This window comes from Manis javanica, chromosome 12, assembly GCF_040802235.1.
Source record: "Manis javanica isolate MJ-LG chromosome 12, MJ_LKY, whole genome shotgun sequence".
In the NCBI taxonomy this organism is placed as follows: domain Eukaryota; kingdom Metazoa; phylum Chordata; class Mammalia; order Pholidota; family Manidae; genus Manis; species Manis javanica.
The window spans coordinates 40100499-40118907 of record NC_133167.1 but is presented as its reverse complement, the minus strand read 5'-3'; the positions used below and the strand labels follow the sequence as shown (position 1 = coordinate 40118907).

General features: G+C 38.2%; 1 protein-coding gene across 11 annotated transcripts in view; it reads left to right on the top strand.

Annotated features, from left to right (window-relative positions):
* LOC140845020 (uncharacterized protein C2orf66-like) overlaps window positions 1-17806 on the top strand; it is an 80283-nt gene extending 62477 nt beyond the window's left edge. The window contains exons 1-8 of one of the 11 annotated variants that reach the window (XM_073218478.1): window positions 2429-5564; window positions 7736-7783; window positions 8253-8366; window positions 13159-13196; window positions 13773-13904; window positions 15199-15397; window positions 16810-16833; window positions 17552-17806. In XM_073218478.1, the coding sequence (XP_073074579.1) occupies window positions 5540-5564; window positions 7736-7783; window positions 8253-8366; window positions 13159-13196; window positions 13773-13904; window positions 15199-15378 (537 nt within the window). In that variant the 5' untranslated portion in view covers window positions 2429-5539 and the 3' untranslated portion in view covers window positions 15379-15397; window positions 16810-16833; window positions 17552-17806. The other 10 variants (XM_073218481.1, XM_073218477.1, XM_073218476.1 and 7 more) reach the window with 10 other exon arrangements.
* The last annotated feature ends 603 nt before the right edge of the window (window positions 17807-18409 follow it).

Genomic DNA, 18409 nt, shown 5'->3' with positions numbered 1-18409 from the left:
CCATCAGTTTATTCTCGGTGTCTATGAGTCTATTTCTATTTCATTTTCTTTGTTTCTTTGTTTTTTAGATTCCACATATAAATGGAATCCTAGGGTATTTGTCTTTCTGTCTGACTCATTTCATTTAGCATAATGCCCTCTAGGACCATCCATGTTGTCACAAATGGCAAGATTCATTCTTTTTTATAGCTGAGTAATAAAAACCCATTTATCCATTAATCTATCAATGACCTTAAGGTTGCTTCCTTATCCTGATTATTGTAAATAATACTGCAATGAACATAGGGGTGTATATGTCTTTTCCAGTTAGTGTTTTCATTTTCTTCAGAAAAATACCCAAAAGTAGAATTGCTGGATCAATTTTTGTTTGTTTGTTTTGTTTTTTAATTTTTTGAAGTAGCTCCTTACTGTTTTCTGTACTGGCTGCACCAATTTACAATCCCACCAGCAGTATACGAGGGTTCCCTCTTTCCACGTCCCTGCCAAACTTGTTATTTCTTGTTTTGTTGATAGTAGCCACTCTGGCTGGTGTGAGGTGATATGTCACTGGTTTTGATTTGCAGTGCCCTGGTGGTTAGTGAAGTTGACTATCTTTTCATGTATCTGTTGGCCATGTAAATGTCTTCTTTTGATAATTGACTGTTTACATCCTCTGATCATTTTTTAATCAGATTGTTTTTAACAAAAAATATTGAGTTACATGAGTTCTTTATATATTGTGTATGTTAACCCCTTATTGGATACATCATTTGTGAATATCTTCTCCTATTTAGTTGGTTGCCTTTTCATTTTGTTCATGGTTTCTTTCTGTGTGCAAAAGCTATTTAATTGAATGTAGTCAGTCCCATTTCTTGCTTGCTTTTTCCTTTTTTCTTTTTTGCTTTTGTTTTCCTTGTCTGCAGAGACAGATGCAAGGAATTAGCACTAAGATCAATATCAAAAGCTTACTTCCTATTTTTTGTCTAAGAGTTTTATGATTTCAGGTCATATATTAAGTCTATTCAATTTTGAGTTTATTTTTGTGTATGGTGTAAGAAAGCGGTCCGGTTTTGTTCTTTTGCATGTAGCTGTCTAGTTGCCCAATACCATTTATTGAAGAGATTGCTTTTCCCCATTGTATCTTCTTGCCTCCATTGTAATAAATTAGTTGACCATAGAAGCATAGAAGGGTTTATTTCTGGGCTCCGTATTCTATTCCATTGCTCTATGAGTCTGTTTTTGTTCTAGTATCATATACTGCTTTGATTAATGTAGCTTAGTAGCATAGTTATAAGTCCAGGAGCATGATACTCCTGCTTTGTTCTATTTTCTCAAGATTGCCTTAATTATTCAGGGCTTTTGTAGAAAGGAGTAACTTCTTGTCAGATCCGATTAAATTACTGTTTTTAATTCCTGATGAGCCTGACAAAAGGGTAGAAGTGTCAGCACTGGCGTTTTCTTTTGTTGGTTTGTGCTTGCATTACTGGCATTATCTTCAACTCTGTTGAAAGGAGTAGTTTCTTGTTAGGAGCAGTTTTAAGCGGCTTATTTTAATAGATTACAATAGTTATGTTAGTTACAACTAAATAACATGTATTATATATATTATTGTATGTAAATATACATAAAATGTATATATAACTTATACATTTAAGTATATGAATAATATATATTTAATGATTTAATCCATGAATCCTTTAACCATCTAACATACAATACAATGTTATGATATGCTTAAAGTGAACAAGTGAATGAATAAACTACTGGGGTGCCCTGTCTGCCTCCTACAGGCTGTCGAATTTCTACTCTTCTCAGACTATATTCCACATACTATGTGTGGCCAGTTGTGATAAAGACTGTGTGTATGAGGACACTGGTATCAATCCATGTATAAAATTTTAATACATCAGTATATTAGGTTAAGCACATGAAAAGGAAGTACGTTTTCCGTCCACATCCCAAAATGTGGTTTGGCACACCATTAGAATGCAGACTTAGTTAATATTTTTGTAACCTTTTGAGGCTGTCTTTGATAGGTTTCCAATATCCATATTTACTTATATTAACCCAAAAGCAAAAATGAGGTTTGGGGAGGAGGAACAGACTATTATTTCTTATAGCAGTAATCACATCAGTTCCCCTTACCCCATTCTTCCTCCTTGAGGGCAGTGTGAGAATGGCCATGTGACCCATGCATGTGCAAAAGGGGCTTTTTGTTTGATTTTGAACCACAGGAGAGGAACCCCAAGATTGTGAATCTGGGAATTTTTTTTACAAAGCTACATGCTGCTCTCCTTCCCTCCTGAGAGAGAAAGAGATGCCTTTGCTCTCAGATGTTTTACAATGCTTTGGAATGTAAACATAGCTGCAGGTTTCATCTCCCCATAAAATGTAAACACGTGGCTCCACCAACCAGGAGGCAAAAGGAAGCAGAGCACTGAAGGTAAGTGTTTCTGTGGAAAGGAGACATTATCTTCATAGCATGCAGTTTCCTTTGCTCAGGAAACCACACCATGCAGAAACATGAAAATATTCATGAAGCATTGTTTCCCTGGTAGTCTTCATGGGGTACAGAAATAAGGCCTCTCATTCTCCTGGCATTACTGTTGGAAGCCTTTAATGACCAAATGAAGTGAGTAGGACAAATTAATGTCATGACTTAACAATCCTCCAGCTGTGAATTTTTGGGTAGGGTAGGTAGGAAAAACTGGTAGAGCCATCATTTGGGAGTTCTAATACTGAAGTTTGTTAAGTCTTTGTGTTTAGAAATGTATTAATAATGTAACATGCAGGATAGAAGGGAAGTAGTTGAGGTAGGAGAAGGGGATCATTTACAAAACTGCTGTAAAATTTGAAATACTAGTAATAATGGTCTAAACTCGGGTGGGCACCAGAAAGTTGTGAACCAATGCAAGGGTGACCCTAAAGTGCTGGGCTCCCTAGGCTTAGCAACTAATTGGATTTGGTAGGTAAGCCTCTGAGTTAGATTTGGCCTGGCACCTTACCTGACTCCCATGAGGTGGAAGATATGGAGACAATTAAAATGTCTTAAGATGCTGCCAGCCAATGGCCTATCTTAATTTTCACTATCCCCAAGATCTTACGTTCTATAACTACAAAGGAGAGTGTGCAGAGTGGGTTTTCTGAGTCTCCATTTTGTTCTTTTTTCAGCTTAATGCAATACCTTACAGTTTTAAATTATTTTTAAAAGTTCAAATTGTTCTAGTCTGACCGTGATGCAGTAAGATCTTTAGGTGCTAAAGTGCAACAAACTGGAACTTTTTGTCAGACATACATGCCGTACTTCAATTTTGAAGGAAAAGAGACAAAAAGTAAGAAAACTAAGAATTGTAAGTAATTTCTTTTAATAGACATTCCAGACCATACAGGGTGTGTATAGACTGCCTTGTCACCTGTGCTTTATCCTTTTAGCAGACATTCATTGAGTATCTGCTGTACCAGAGTCAGTGCCAGACACATTCACATTCAGCTTCTCATTTCATTCTCCACAAAAGTCCTTAAAGAGAGGATTATTATCATCACATTACAAGAAAGGAAATAGTGTTAAAGAAATGAAGCAATTTGCTTAAAGTAGAATTCAAACCAGATTGGCACAGAAATAGAGTTCTTCCTGAAGACCTGCAATATGTAGTAATCAATACTAGTTCACTTGCTACTCTGTCAAAATCTTTTCTGACCATACTAGTTATTCCTCTTGCTTTGAAAAAAAATTTTTTTCCCAATGATCTTCCCCAGCCTTCCTTTTACTTCTGCTATACTTTCCCTCAGAGATTTCTCTTAACTGTGTGACTTCAGTGATCTATTCTGGGTGGATGACTCACCAAGTCAGTCAGCCTTGCTCCCTTAGTTCCGTGTCTTAATGTCTGAGTCAATGGCACTATATTTAGCTTCGCTAGGACTCCTTATCCATAAGTTATGGCTAGTAATATTACCTTACAAACCTAGCAGGTGGATTAAGTGGAATAATGGAACAAATGCACCTGACATACAAAGTGCTCAAAAATGATAGGTGCTTTCCTAGCTCTCCAGTCTCTAGTTTTCTCCAAACTAGACAAACTCAGTTTCAATTCACTGTTGAAATTTAACTTTATAATTTCTCTTGATCCCTAATTAGCAATTCTTTTTAGTTTTCAAATTCCTATGAAATCCTCCCAATTACACAGGGTGAAAATCCACTCATTTTAATAATCTCCTTTTGCCTGTCATGTCCAATTAATTGGTAAGCCTAGGGAGCCCAGCACTTCAGGGTCACCCTTGCATTGGTTCACTCCTTTCTGGCTCCCACCCTAGTTTAGACCGTCATTACTAGTATTTCAAATTTTATAGCAGTTTCATGAATGATTCCCCTTTCCTAGCTCACCCACTTCCCTTCTATCATGCATATTACATATTCCCATTAATCATTTTTTACACAGCAATTTAGCATTATCACTCTTCCAAAACTTTGTAATCTACCTGCATGTTCTGTAAGATACAGTCCAAACTCTTTGACATTTTGACCAATCTACATTTCCAGTCTTCTTCCCTACCATTTTCCAAAGATATCTCCTCCCCACACAGTTAGGACTAGATTGCAAGAAACAGAAAACCTGACAATTGCTCAATCAAATCTCGAAGCAGAAGGTCCAGGGTAAGTCTCCAAGAAATCATCAAGAACCAAAGCTCCTATCCAATTAATTTTCCATCCTTAATGTGTGGCTTTCAAAATAAAATGGTGGCTAATATATTTCCATTCCAGGAGGAAGGAGAGGGAAGGCACAAAAGGAGCTCTGCCTTTTATTTGGGAAGGATGCTCTCTCTTTTGTCCCTTTCCGACCCTCAGGGACTTCCATTGGTGGCTCATTGGCCAGAATGATATCACATGGTCACGAAGAAATGCAAGGGAAGCTGTGGAAGCAAGTTTTCAAGTTGGATATGTTGATATGCTAAACAATGTCTAAGAAACAAATGTATGTTAGTCTGCTTGGGCTGCTATAACAGAATACTATGGACTGGATAGTTTACACAACAGAAATTTATTTCTCAAAGTTATGGAGGCTTGAAAGTCCAAAATCAATGTGCCAAAGATTGGAGGCTAGGACTTCAACATACGAATTTTGAGGGGACACAATTCAGTCCATAGCAAAAGTGATAAAAAGAAGCAACAAGCAGAGTCTGCCACACAAGCCAACTGAGCTCCTACATTTATTTTGAGTATCTCCTCCCTTTTGCTACTTCTTTATCCTTGTTCAGTAACTTCTTCTGGCCATATCTCTGTTATCAAAATTTTCTCCATGAAAAGACGCCAGTTGCCACAGTCAGGACTGATCCTGTTCCTACTTCTAGCTGCCATAGTTCCATATGGGAGTCATCAAATTAGATCTTGTATGCTCTTTATGTGCAGTTCTTAATAGTGACATTTATTTAACGTTTATTTGTCAGGTACTGTGCAGCCCCTTTATATATATCATTTCTAATTCTTTCAACAACACTGCAAAGTTGGATTACTTCACATATGAGGAAACTGAGGTGCAGAGAGATTAAGTAATTGCCCAAGAGAATGGCGGAGACAAGTTTTGAACATAGTTAAGTTTGGTTCTGCAGTTCTTTCCACCACACCATGCTGCCTCTCCAAATAGATTGTCTGTGCCTCCCAGGCAGTGATCACATCCCTTTCCATATACCTCTTTGCATTCCCACACTTAGCAATGTGTGTTTTACATGGTAGAAATGTGTTAAATATTTTTCTGAATGAATGATAGTAACAATGGCCCAAGGTAGTCCAAAATCCAGATTTAACAAAAACAATTATGTCCATAACAAAATTGCCGATGTGGTGTTAATTGTTGAAGCTGAGCAGTAAGGGCATGGACTTGCATGATTCTGTTCTCTTTAATTTTTATGTGTTAGAATTTATAAAAGTTCTATTTTTATATAAATTCCAATTTTATATAAATTCCATTAAAGCCTTAAGTGAGATATAATATTCATTGGTTGGAAGGCTCACTATTTTCAGGATGCCATTTTTCTCCAATATGATATGTAGACTAAATGCAATCTCAGTCAAAATCCCAGCATGCTATTTTTCTAAAAATCTACATGCTGATTCTATAATTTATATGGAGAAGTGAACAGTTTTGAATAGTCACAACAACTTTGAAAAAGACTCACACTACTTGATTTCAAGCCTACTGTAAGGCTAAGGTAATCAAAGGCAGTGTGGAAAAGGCAGAAGGACAGATACATACGTACAGCAGTGGAGCAGAACAAAGTGTTAAAAAATAGATCCAACGTTTTATAGTCATCTGATTTTCAAGAATGGTGCCAAAACACTCCAATGGGAAAAGAAAGATCTTTTCAACATATAGTGCTGGAATGACTAAATACTCATATGGAAAAACATAAATAAACCTGGACCCTTCCTCACATCATGCACAAAGACTAATTTGAGATGACTCATAAATCTAAATGTAAAAACTGAACTATGAAGCCTCTAGAAGAAAATATAGGAGACTACATTGTGGCATGATGGCAGTTCAAGGTAATTAGGCAGAATAAAAAAGGAATGATTTTAAAAATTGGTAAGTCATACTTCATTGCAACTAAAGACTTCTGCTTATCAAAAGACACCATTAAGAAAATTTACAGGCAAATCACAGACAGAACCATATTCCTGATGATGGATTTGTTTTCAGACTACATACGACACTTGTACAACTCAGTCATAAAACCTCAAAAAGCCAATTTTAAAAGTGGAATTTTAAAAACAGAAGTCAACAGGTGATGTTCTTTGCAGAAGCCTAGAAGGTCCCCGCTGCCACCTGGGAGCACATTACTGTTGGAGCATGAAGATGGCATCATCTCTGCTCTGAGATTTCTCATGAGTTTTCCCTGGGCCAGACTCACAGAATGTACTTCTGAAGGGAAAGGGTAAAGGTCTGCTCTTCTGTTTGTTTAATGGAATAACATTTTATACACCTGAAGTATGAAAGAGCTCCCAGAATACTGGGAATTAACCATTGTTTTTTTTCTTTTTTGGTTTTTTTTTTGGTGGGGAGCTGATTTTGGTTTTGTTTTTTGAGGGAATTCTGTTGATTTTTTTTTTTTAAGGATAAAAGCTCACTAGCTGTATTTCAGAGTTCACAATTGATAAATAGCACTAAGAAAGAAAAGCATTTCCCCACTATGCCCCAAAATATCCAAAGAAATACCCATCTGAATTGTCCTCAATTTTTTTCTTCTCTGAAACTACTCTTTTTATCATACAAATTTTGTGTCTGGAACTTTATGTAACATTTTAAGAATGGCGTTTCTTCCAGACACTTAAATAATTTTATTAATGGGTTAAAATATGTGGTCCTTTACAAAATTATGTGACTCATCGATAGGGTCATACCTAACTTAATAGTTTAAAATGGAACCTTTTCTCATCCCTTTTGTATTAAAAAAAATTAGTATAATTTTACTCACATAAAACCTCAGGTTCGTAATAGACATTTCAGCCTAAATCCATTTTGTGTTACGAATTGGATGACCGAAGAAGCTCCACCTTTCTCACAAGGGAATAAAGAACTCAGATCCAGCTTCTAAGTCTAGACATGGCTCAATGCTTTCAGTAGAAGCTAAAGAAATTGTAGAGAGTTACGGGTCTTTTTCCTGCATGGTTGACCTGACATCTTGCTATTCCTTGTCTCAGTTTCCTGTATGTTAGTTACCAAGAAGTGGGCGGCTAACACAAAACTTTATTCTTTCACAGTTCTGGAAGCCGGACATCTGAAATTAGCATCACTGAGCCAAGATCAAGGTGGGTGCAGGATTCACTCCCTCTGGAAACTCTAAGGAAGAATCTGTTCCTTTCCTCTTCCAGCTTCTGGTGACTGCCCAGATTCCTTGGCTTGCAGCCTCCCCTCCAAAACAATTTAAATAGAAAGGGGTGTGTGGTCATAAAATTGCCACATTCCCTGCAATCTCCATTGCTTTGTGTACAGCAGCTAGATTGCTATTAACTTACATTTGACTGGTTCATTTGAATATTCAAGTCAAATCAAATATTTATTGTCCACCTACAGTTTTCTCTTCCCTCTTTGTTAAAATATGACAGTATGTAAATCTTTGGATGAACAATACAAAATAAAAATATAACAAAGCTCAAATTTCAAAAGAGCATTTTAAGAATCTAAGCTCAGATTTTACCTGAAGAATTATTAATTCCATGAACATCTGTGATATGCCTCTCTATGTATATATATTATGCCATATAAATTCTATGCCAGGCATTATATGCCAAGTTCTGAAGAAGAAGATGATGAAAAAAGACCTGGTGCCTACTTCAGGAAGTCCGTGTGGGGGACGAAGAGACACGTGGAAGCAGATCCTAATTCAGCAAGGTAAGAGCCATTGAAGTGACTAAGTGGCTTCTTTTTCCTCAGAAGTGATATTTGAGGTGATCCTTGAAGGGCAGGGCGTTCTGAAGGCACACAGGAGTCAGAGAAGGCATTCCAGGCAGAAGCAACCACAAGGTCAAAGGCACGAAGGTAGAAGTGTGGGTGGTGGTCACTGGCGAGGTCAAATGGCTGGGAGGGTACGACTGGCGTTTTTATCATCCGCAAGAGCTTAGACTTTATCATTCTGGCATCAAGAAGCCCCTAGAGGTGGGAGGGATGCCAGTAAGCTTTGCCTTATCAGTGCGACCTTGTCTTCCTGTTGTCTGCTCCAGAGTCAGTTGCAAAGCCAAAGATGTTGTGGACCACCTCAGGCGCTCTGCTATAAAAGCAGACTGCCTGCTGAAAAGCTGTTTGCAAAGCCAAAGGAAGTGATGTAGGAGTCTATATTTTAGGAGTAATCCTTCACTCCTTTATTATGACTTTTGGAGATACCAAAATGGCCTGACATAACGGGGAATTGGGAAACTGTTGCTCAAATCCAGGTCGAGACAGTTTGGTTTATACCTCAGTCAGGGTGTCAATCTGGATGTCCATTTTCTTGCTTTGTTTTCTCTGAGCTGGCTTCAGATCAAGTATGACTATCATGCTTTTTGTTGCCTCTGCACCCCCATCGTACTTGTAGGAGAAATAGCTTAAATTTAGGACAGGACTGAACAGTACGTGTGCTGGCTGCCCCTCTCTGACTAGCGCATGTTTCTCAGGAAGGCTGGTGGCAGGGAGGAAACAGGCCAGAGGAGGGACCATGGGAGAAGGAAAGGCCACTCCCAGGTCCCAGCTGATGACAGCGAAGGCCTGATGAAAGCAGAGGCTGAGGCCAGCCTGAGGCCAAACTCTCTCAGGGAAGGATAGCCACCCCACCTAGACCTTGTCTTTCTTCCTTTACGCATCTAGGCTTCTAGAATTGGCTCACACTCTGGCCCTAAGAAGTAAAAACATACGTAACATGTTTTAAACAGTGGGAGATATTTTTTCATCTTTAATATGCCCTTCAGCATTTTTAAAACATTTCAAAGCAAGAGAACAGCATTTTTAAACAAAAGGATAGCATTTAAACAAGAGGATAGTATTTTTTAGACGGAAGACAGCTAATAATAAAAGAAATTTCTACATGATGAATAACTAGAGAATTCTGAGGGTCAACTCTATAATTGGAGATACTCCCACTGCATTGTCACTGGGAAAAGGGACAAGTGGTTGACCATATTGTAGACATGTTCAAGAATGTCATGGGAATTTTTTTTTTAAACTGCTTTGTCATCCCTGGGGGAGAGAGGGAATTCAATTCCAGTGGTTTCAGTGGCTCATGGGATCTGGAAGCTTTGTGTGGCCTCATGATATGAGGGGTCAGCCTCTCCTCTCCCATCCATTGTGGTCACTGAGGGTCCGCTGAGCCAGGGCTCTTTGCCTCTGCTCTGTGCTTGGCAGAGACCTATGTCTTTTATCCCCCCTTCTCTTTAGCCTACTCTCAAGCTGAATTCATCCCATTGCCACAAAAAGCAGATGTGACTGCTATGAGCAGAACGCTGCCTGGCTCACTCTATTAATCATCTTAGCAACTTTTCTGCAGTTCTCGTCATCACTGAGGAAGCAATCTAAAACAATAAGTTTCCCTTTCGCTTACTCAAACCTGGGGAAAGAAAAGGACGTCAAATTCTCATCGCTGTTCGTGATGTACCTAACTAGCTCTATCGGCTCTTCTTCTTTTTTTTTCCTAATAGAGACAGGAAGGGTTTGAAAATGTTATATAGTCCAACAGAGACAGTTTTAAAGTTTCTCTCTGCCTCCCAGAATAGCCTCTTCACTGAGTGCCCTTTCCTCACCTTTACCATTATGTTTGAATTTCTAATTTAAGTTTATAATTCAGTGAGCACATATTTATTGACTTTCTTCTGTTAGTCGCCCTGTCCTGAGTACTCTATTTTCCTGTCAAATTCTAATTGAGAAATGCCAGCAAAACCCTTCATTCTGATGCCTCTGGGTGTGGAAGAGTCTTTTTGCTCAGACTATCCCAACTGCTACTTTTACAAATGTTCTATTTAATGAAGAGACCAAATGGAATAATTTGGACCAGAAACTGATGGTTTGGGAACCTGAGCTATCCTTATTTTATTTTCTTCTCTGTTGATTGAAATCACTGAACAATAAATTGCAACACATCTACTGAATGTTGTGTTGATACAGAGTCTGAAGAAAATATCATCAGCTCTCTCAATAATACATTCTGCTCTTCAAAAGAGATATAATATTAAGACACAAAGGTTTTAAAACCAAAATTTTAGAAATATGTAATTTATTTTAACAATTAGGGAAACAAGTTTTAGTAACAAGGTTATAATATGTGTGTTGGTCCACTGAGCCCTTGAAAAACTCTAAATATTTCTTAAAATGGGGAGCTCTTAAGAGGTCAAACAAATGTGCTGTGTTGTTATACAAACATAGCTAAAGCTATGACTTATTTATAGATAAATGGCTTTGCAAGTCTTATTCCAATTTATTCAGTCTTTCCCATTTAAAAAGTGCATTGTCTATTTATCGGGTTCAGTGCTCGGCACTGGGAATGCAGAGATGAGCCTTGTCTAAGGAGTTTGTAGTGTAGTGACTTGGCTATAATCTCACTTAACAATTTAATACATATTATTACATCCCGTAACTTCAAACTCTGGAGTTTAAGGAGAGTTGAAGTAATGATATTCCAGGGTACTCATTTACTCAATTAACTACTGATATTTAAACAAACTCAAGTCTCTCACATTAAAAACAATGATTCCACTGACCTCTCCAGCTGCTTCCTTCTTACTCCCTCTTCACAGCTAAACTTCTCAAGAGCTTGGTGTCCCCACTCTCTTTCTTTCCCCTCCATCCCTCACTTCCAATCTTTCACCTCCATCAACCAAAACAACTCTAAGGCTCCATGGGCCCTTTTCAGTCTCATTTTACCCAATTTGTCCCTTCTAGAAACACTTCTTTCCTTTGCTTCCATACTTTCCTGGTTTCCCCCGTACCTCCAGTGTCTCTTTTGTATAGATTCTTGTATATGGCTGTTACTGGTTAAAATTTCTCAAAGCCAACTCCTAGGCCACTTTTTCTTCTCCTTTGCTAATTTGTACTGAGGTACTCTCACCCATTCATATGCTAACAATCCCATATTTACATTTCCTTCCCACCCCTCCCCTCTGAACCCAGACCTGGGTATCCTGATATACACTCTCCATCCCCACCTGGAGATCTCAGAAGCTCCTCAAACTCAGTGCTCCATCTGGAACTCCTGACCCTCACTCCATGCCAGTGTTTGATTTCTCAGCTAAAGGCATGTACTCCACTCAACTGCATAATCCTGAGCCCTGGGAATTGGTCTGGAAATTCTCTTCCCCTTAGCCCTGCCTCCCATAGGATCTAGTACACTTAAAACCCTTCAATCAGTGAGCATTACTTGCAGCAGAAAGATCATAATCTGACCCCTGACCAGCCCCATTTCGCAGCAGGCTACCCCCTGCTCCCTCTATTCCCGGCGTGCTAATTTACCTTCAGTTGCTTTAATGTGCCATGTTCCTTTCAGCCACAGGGTCTAGCACAGTTGTTCACCTTGCTTGAACTTCTTCCCCCTCTGTACTCCCTTGGTAACTCCCACTCATCTATCAGATGTAAGGTTACTTCTTCATAGAAGCTCTCCTGACCCCTGAGACCAAATCAAATCCCCCTTCTTACACTCTTATAGACCCTACTTTCTCTTCATAGAAATTATCATTTGGATTTATAATATTTATATCACTTATATTTGTTTTATAAATTGTTTATGTGTTTTGATTGTCTATATTGCCACTAATCTGTCAGTTCAATGAAGGTAGGGCCTATATTTATTATTCTTACCATGTTATCCTCAAAGCCTAGTGCAGTACCTGGCAAGTAGTAGGAAGTCAATAAAAATTTGTAAAATGAACAAAGAAACGAACAAATGAAGGTCATAGTGACTTGCTCAAAGTCAAGATAGAAAGACTGAGACTAGACAATTTCTAGAGAGTTAATAGCCAGACAATCTCCAGTCTAGATTACTAGCCTTCTCACAAAGAGCTTTTCCTGGATTGTTCTGAATTACTGGTACCAAAGCAACTTTGTAACTCATCGAGTTCAATTTCTCAACCCTACCATTTTCTACAGATAGCATTTATTCAGCAAGAGGATGCTGCTTTTTTCCATGAAACACGTGCTATCTTTTTGCTCTATTTTGAAGGGGTATTATGATAAACTGTGCCACTATTGAAAACTTGCCAAGCTTCCTGAGATTCTCAGAACAAATATAAGGTGTAGGTCACAAAAAGCAATTTTGTCTCTTGGAGTAGAATTTCCTATTCAAAAAATGCTGTTAATTTGAGAAGCCGATATTTGCAAACGAACATTCTATTAGGAGGGATAATCCTCATCACATTCCTAGCTGCTGTATATACACCGTCTTTTGAAAGTGAAAAAGTAGAAAGCCACTTGGCTGCATGGAAGTGCCTGTGTATTTTATAAAAAACACATAAAATGTTCCGTGGTTGGAGGAGAGGTTGCTGTATTTATAAGACAAACAGGTTCACTGTTACCCCTGAAGAAGCATGAAGTAGTGATTCTCAAGGGTCTTTGTGCCATGGATGAAAATGGAATCATTATTTTTGAACTGCGCCTGCTCACGTCAGAGACACCTACCTGCAACCGGTCCACTGGTTATAAGTAGCCGTGATTGCCTTACTGATTGTAGGTGGGGTACCAACCAGGACCAGCCAAAGCCCAAACCTGGTAAGTTTTATTAGCCCTTCTGTGTATTTCATTTCCATTTCATGCCTTGGGGTGGGAGACAATCTCTACTTAGGCCAGTGTGGTCTGTGTCTGTCTCAGATGTGTGTACAGCGCATTTCTCGGTTTGGGGTATATATTTTTCTTTCTCTTTGGAGACTACTGTCTTAACATTTATGAGTAACTTAAGATTTGTTTGCTTGTTCTTTTTTATGAAGTGCATTTTCTTTGGAGACCACAAAGTGCATTTTTTCAAAGATGAAAAGCCATACTTAGACTTTGTAGGTTGTATTCATAATTGCTTTGTGTATCACTATGTAACATTTTCTTCCTCGTGGACTCTTAAGCTAATCAGCTGTATCTGGGGGGCTTCATATGCAGATGAATCCGGAGAAAAACAAGTCTGCAAAATTAGGGTGAACTGATACACTACTTCTCCATTGTCTGTCTTTTAAAAATGTTTCTTCTTTCTCTTTTCTGTTTTTGCTCCCCTCTTCTCCTCTCTCCTTTTCTCTCCTCTCCTCTCTCTTCTCTCCCTCTCTGACTGCCGATATTTCCCTCGTCCTTGCTCTTGCTCAGCTTCATTCCGCCATGCCCAAAGCATTCCTGCTGCTGTGTGTTGGCCTGGCACTACTCGGGCTTGCTCACGGAGCCATGCTGAGAAACGAAGAGAAATGGAAGCCCCGCAACAACCCCAGAAACCGAGATCTGGTAAGAACATGCTCAGGGACAGCTGAGAGGCAGGGCGGAACAGGACCCTCTCTGGGTTTATGCACACTGCACTCTGCTAGACCACAGTGGAGAGGAGGCTGCCAAGCTCTGGGAAGATTCTTCAGCAGGACATGTGAGGGTCTTGCTAGCGTAGTGGCCGGTGTCCTATTGTTCCTCTGGCCAATTTACATTTGTTTCTGTAAGGAGAAACAAACATATATTTAGAAAGGATCTTACACACACACAGCACATTACATTTGCAAATGATCTTAGAGAACACACTGATTTTATAGACTTAGTTTCTGATACATATACAAAATCAAGAGGAAATTGCTTTTTGCATAGCTTAGATTGAATTGATAATAAAACAGATTCTCATACAACCAACACATGCAAAGCTCAATTGCAAAAACTGAAAGTTGACCTGTAGTCTTTGGTAGGCATTATTTTCAACATAAGGCTGTCTAAGAAGAAAACCGTAAAGATATCAGTAAAAATTCTCTTTAAAAAATATGCTAAGTTCAATAAACATACTAACATTACTATTTCAAAGCATAGTTGCTCTCAAAGAAAATATGTTAAGTTCAATAAACATACTAACATTATTATTTCCAAACATAGTTTCTCAAAGAAAATTATGTGAACTATAACAACATAGGATTAAAACAATCAAATAGCCCTTTGCACAGCTTCTGTGCAAACCGTTAGACAAACGGGTTCACTGTTACCCCCGAAGAAGCATGGAGATGTCATTCTCAGGGGTCTTTGTGCCATGGATGAAAATGGAATCATTATTCTCCTCCAACCACGGAACATTTTATGTGTTTTTTGTAAAACCTTTTCCTAAAGGAAAGCAGGAAAACCCAGGTCTGAAAAGAAACTGTAGCCGAAGACAGACTGGGACGTCCCCACCCTTCAGAGAGGGTGCGCCGAGCTCTGATCACTGCGGTGGTCGATTTAATCTCTGGCTTCAGTACTCAGAGGTGCTAGCAAAGACCCCTTTGACCATGGTGCTACTAAGTAGGTGATATACCTCCCTTGATTTCCACAAGAATGGTGAATTACCTTGCTTAGGGCTGAAATGTCAGAAAGAAGGCATGATAAGTGACAGTGGAGAGGAAGGTGGAATAGAAGTAACCAAAGTTTGTACTTCTATTTCGAGGTTTCCCACTTCCTTCCGCTTAGATTAGGACTAATGTCAACTCAGGGGGAAAACAGAGATGGGGAAAATATTCATCTCTGAGCTTTTTGGATGTTTAATTTTTATATGGCACTGAACGTTTTCTTTCTTCAGTTTTTCAGAACCCTTCGTGCATATTTTAAGGGAAGAGGTCTTGATCTTGGGAGGTTCCCAAATACTTTCGTCATGAACCAGAATCCCAGACCTGTGTCTTTTGAATCAGAGTTTATTGCTTCTGCGTTTGCAGATTATGAGGAGCAGAAAAACTCCTTTCCCAGTTTCCTCAAAGGCTGACTGTTTCTTCTGAGCACAGGTAAAAATGATCCCTTTATTCCCAGGATTTGTCCAAACATCCAACTTAAGTCATAAAGAGATTTTGAAAGTATTTATTTGAAAATGATTTTTTTTCCTCAGAGAAATTAATGCTCAATTCTGATGATACTCATTGCTGTTAATATTTGGATTTGGTTCAGATGTCTATGATTTGGTTTTAAAAAGAAATGATAGTTACGATATTTTAAGCATAGTTTTCTTGGGAAGAGGTATATTAAAATAGTAGAATTATCACCTTTAATAGCATTATTAAATATAGTGGAATACCACACACTTTTACCTATATCTTTTTTTCAAACTCAGGTCATATAGCTAAAGTTAGGTAGAAAATCATATATAAAGAAGTATGTGAATTGTACAGTTGGATAAAATAGAAAGATAAAGTTAAAAGAAAGGGTCTCTGGAGGAGAAATAATAAACATATATTTGAGCTTCAACTTCCTCACCTAAAGAAAAAAAAAGGAATATTAGTAAAGATGTTATTTTTCTCATAGGAAAAAAATTTGAAATATATTTATGAGATTTGAATTTTGTTAATCTTATTCTTTTTGCATTCTTATCAAATAAATGCTTGCTATTTATAAAGAAACAGGTATGGCACATTATAAGAAAATGCACTATGTCTCTAGTTCATTAGCGTTTGTTTGGATGAATAATAAAGGGAAGTGAATCATAATCGAAATCCACTCCCCATTCTTCCGTGGTGTGGGTGTAGGGATGAAGTTGTGAGTAAGCATACCATTGTTACACTGCATTGTGCATGTGAAAATATTTTGATTATTAGTTCTTTTGAGTGTGATTTTTAAAAATAATGATTGTCATTCTAAAAAGAAGACGTAATTTACCATGTGGCATATGCACTTGAAAACTTCTATCCTGAGAAAATAGAATAAGCAGAAAGATGTTAATGAAGGGTTACCTTGACTTTTCTCACATGTAGGCCCTAGGCTATCAGACACTAATACAGAGAAGTAGTTACTGATACCACAAGGGCTACTTCAGTGTGGGAGAGTGGTGCATGCACGTTGGTTGTAAGCCTTCGTTTCTTCATCTATAAATTGCAGGTGCTAATGTCTAACTCACAGAGGTATCAGAGAAAATATCAAATGAATACTTCCAAGTGAGCATGAAATGAAGTAATATTTAAGGCAGGAAAACAGAGCAAGCACCCAGTTGGTAGTGTTGTAATATAACGGAAATTAATTGGCTTTGTGTAAGAAGCTAAGCAAATGTTTGGAGAGTATTTCATAATTACAAACTCTCCTTTCCTAACATCTCTGATTAGAAAATGAAAAAACAAAGAGTTTTCACTGAACTATGTTGATCTTTGGGTCTTTGTGGTGTTTGTGTAGTTTTTATTTACTATTTCATAATATTTTCTTGTTCTTCCAGGTTCTGGCTATTTTAGAACTACAGGTGAAGCTTCTCATTAAAAAATTTTAATCATGGTCATGGCTAAACATTTTTTCCCTCTACTTTTATTTGTCAATGTGTAATGATTTTATTCTACATTTCCAGATTTGCATATAAATAGATTGACCCTTGGGAGATAATCTGACTCAGTGGTCTATTTTTGGAGTTTTTTTTTCCCACTCTATAACCATGAACATTGATGTAGAACACTGCGGATATTTTGTAAGAGCTACGGGACATTACGAGTCAAAAGAGATGATGATCTTCTAAATTACATGTTTACTTGAAGCTTGTCTTTAAAACTTGTCTTGTATGCTTATTACCTGTTATCAATCATTGTTTTTATTTCAAAGGGACTTTGCAAATTTTTACTGTAGTTCATCATATGTAATAGGGGTTTAGGCTTAAAATTTGTCTTTTTCCTAAAGAGGAGATGCATTCCCACGTTCAGCAATATGTTACTGAAAGATCTCACAATCTAAGTTTCATACCAAGGGAGAGTAAGTGATAAATATCCATAAATAAGTTGAAATGGAAAACAAAGAAATTTGGGATTCTAGGAATTGCTAGGATCTCTGTGAGATGTTCTCTGCCACTATGTTTAGAGGTGGACCCCGTGCTACACCAAATATCCTAGCCCCACCCCAGCTCTGATTCTCTTTTGCACACAACCTCCTTAAGAACGGAGAGTAGAAATGGGTGGATTTCCCTTCTTTTACAGCCAACCGTGTCCTCCTCCCAACCAGATGGGGCTGAATTATTCTGATTCTCGTATCCTCACTTGGAATAGCAACTTTTCCTGTATCTTTATGGAGAGCTGCATCATTTTCCCTGTGATTCCTGCAAAACAAGCGTTGTACCTGAATGCAAACATTGGTGTCCTAATCACATTAACCTGTGCATTCCAAAATAGTCTTCTGTGGCTTTTTTGTGGATGATTGATACTGAATATAAAAATAAAATATTTATGCTAAGACAGATTTCTGTGGCTGGTTTAATATGTTCTATTGTAACTAGTTGATATATGTCTGTTTTTCCTGGAGGGATGTGTGAGGTATTTATGAGCAGAGATCATACCTAAGCCATTTATATTTCTTCAGCACCTAGCATAATGTCTAGCATGTAGCATGTGTTCAACAAATAGTTGTTGAATTGAAAGTAAACATGTGCTATTCTGCTATTGTTTACACAGAAATGGAAGCTACTCCTAGTTCACGTCAAGATTGTGTTTTTTACCATTTAAGAGATGAAAGTAATCATTGAGGAGCTATTCTTCATAAAAATATAAACTATTCAGATAAATGGTAGAGGGGTAGGGAGCATTTCACCCCTGTCCAATTCCACTCAAGTACTAACCAGTCCTTGGTTTTCCCTTTGCTTTTTGCCCCCTTGCTCTGGGTGTCAAGACATCCGCAAAGGGAATACTTATCAGTTTCAGAGCCTTTAACAAGGATGGGAATCCACAGAGGACTTTCAGCTATGAGCTTGCAAGGCCTCAGGGCAGAGGCATGCATCCTTCTGCTGGAGAATTCCTCACAATTGGCAGCTGGCTGTTGCAATGACAACACTCCATACGGAC